At 38.2% G+C, this 2,186-nt stretch overlaps 1 protein-coding gene across 1 annotated transcript in view; it reads right to left on the bottom strand.

Annotated features, from left to right (window-relative positions):
- Positions 1-2,186, bottom strand: part of LOC107299777 (PI-PLC X domain-containing protein 2-like) — a 15,255-nt gene that overhangs the window by 3,813 nt on the left and 9,256 nt on the right. Inside the window, exon 3 of the mRNA XM_015829116.1 lies at positions 1,069-1,310. Coding sequence (XP_015684602.1) covers positions 1,069-1,310 — 242 coding nt within the window. The remainder of the gene's footprint in view (positions 1-1,068; positions 1,311-2,186) is intronic.

The raw sequence follows: 2,186 nt of genomic DNA, 5'->3' as shown, positions 1-2,186 counted from the left end.
TTCTCCTTCAAAAGAAAACTGGTGATAGTTTTAAAATACCTTTTTGAAATTTGTCTAGTGTGTCATGTCACTTCAATTTGAGCCAGAAAGCAGGAAAGACAGAGCCTTATTTTATCCCAGAAGATAATGCCTGTTTATATTTTATAATAGAAGATCATGTATGAGTTCCAGGTAATCAGAGGACATTTCCTCTGCATGGCAATAACTGGTTTTGCCACCTCCATTGCCTTCCATTCATAGTAAAGTACAGAAATCAAAAAATTCTTCAGTCACAAAAAAGTTATTCCCAATCTAAAAAGCTATTATTCTATGTGTCATTCATTTAATGAGCCCTTATGATGTATGTATACATTATGAAATCTAAAAAGGCTTTTCATCACAAATTTATCTCTGAAGGATCCTAACACAAAATCTGCTTAATGTATTCTTCTGAAACTTAAGAATGAAAATTGGTCATTTTTCCTCTTTTATTTTTCTTGGTTTCTTTTAATTGGTTCTAATGGAAGAGGAAAACAGGTGGAATATTCTCTCTGCCCAATTCCAATTGGCAGGTATCTCCAGAGGACAGTTCCCAATCTTTTTACTTTCTCTTTTACTGCTTCGAGTACTGAGGGATATACAAAGTTCTGGTTCTTGCTCTTTTGGAGGCCTCAACTACTGAGGCTGTTGGAATGGGTCTTTGATGTTGTCTCTCATGAGAGACAATGGATTGTGTTCTTTGAACTTCTCCTCATTTTGTATATGCCTTGTATGGCATGGAATCCCAAGACATCTTCTCCAGGTGAACAAACCACTTTATTTTGCTGTTTTTCTATGTAGTTTAAGATTGGTTCAATGCCAATTTGTTCTCTTACAATCTCATTTCCGATTTTATCTTTTCCGGCCACTTCAGCAGCTTTTTTCAAACATTTCATTTCCGTGGTGACTAAATGTCATTTATCAGTTCCCAGTGACCTTTACAACAATCTCCCAGGAATCAAAGGATTCTACTCTTAATGATTTTACAAGGTGGGCCAGTTTATTTAGTTAATTATTAACAGTTGGATAGAAAACTTAAGCAGATATTACCTGTGAACAAGAGTGTTTTTCAGGCCCCGGCTGAGATGTCTTGCAACAGTTTTCACTCTTGGTGTGAGAATAGCTTGGGAAACATGGAAAGTTCCATATTTTGCTCGCTCATTCAGGGTGGTCTCTAAGAACTGCAGTAGTTTATGCACATTAGTTGTGTTTGCCCAGGGAGCTGGCATTTTATTTCCTGTCCACAGAACAGGGTATATTTCACATATAGGATGATGGTAGAAAACAAGAACCTGAAAAAAGGGAGGTAAAAATAAGGCAACCAAAATCTCTTCCTGGATTAAATTCATTTATATTCACATCATTCTCTAACCTTGCCTTATAAACAATGGGGAAAGAGTACAACATTACGGAAAAGATTATTGTCTGTGAGACCGCACAGAAATATTAAAAGTAAAATCCGGCCAATATCAGGTCAAACATTACTAGATAAACTCATAACTGGTTATTACCACTATCATCTAACTGACGTTCCAAAATTGTGGAAACAATTTGAAGAGCTTTCAATATTTAATAAAACTTGCTATATAATTATATTATATTTATAACAATGAAAATGATACTGAATTGGATTGCACGAGTTGCCATTCCATTCCATTTTAACAGGCATGTTGGCTGAGGAATTCTGGGAGTTGAAGTCCACAAGTCATAAAAGGGTCAAGTTTGAAGACCCCCTGCATTTTAGTCTTGGAATAATCAGTCAGCACTATCTGCCTTCAAATACTTAATCTATTAGCAAACAGAATTAATGTCATCACAGATTAAGGGAAATGAAAAGAATATCACCCATTTGTTGAACTCTTACACAATAGGTGGGGTTACATTAAGTATCTCATTATTTGTTCTACTTGCTGCTATTATATTTTACCAACTCTCCTTTTGAATGCACAAGGGGGAAACAATAACATCTCCTCCGAGACCGCCTTCTGCCACAGATTACCTCCCACCGGCCGATACGCTCCCACAGAGAGGGCCTCCTCAGGGTGCCATCAACCAGACAGTGTCGGCTGGCGACCCCCAGGGGGAGAGCCTTCTCTGTCGGAGCACCCACCCTCTGGAACGAGCTGCCCCCAGAGATCCGGGTGATTCCGGATCTCCCCTCCTTCCGC

The sequence above is a fragment of the Protobothrops mucrosquamatus genome, unplaced genomic scaffold (genome assembly GCF_001527695.2).
Source record: "Protobothrops mucrosquamatus isolate PMUCROS unplaced genomic scaffold, P.Mucros_1.0 scaffold5452, whole genome shotgun sequence".
In the NCBI taxonomy this organism is placed as follows: Eukaryota; Metazoa; Chordata; class Lepidosauria; order Squamata; family Viperidae; genus Protobothrops; species Protobothrops mucrosquamatus.
The sequence above is the reverse complement of the archived record's forward strand: the minus strand, read 5'-3'. Positions and strand labels throughout refer to the sequence as shown.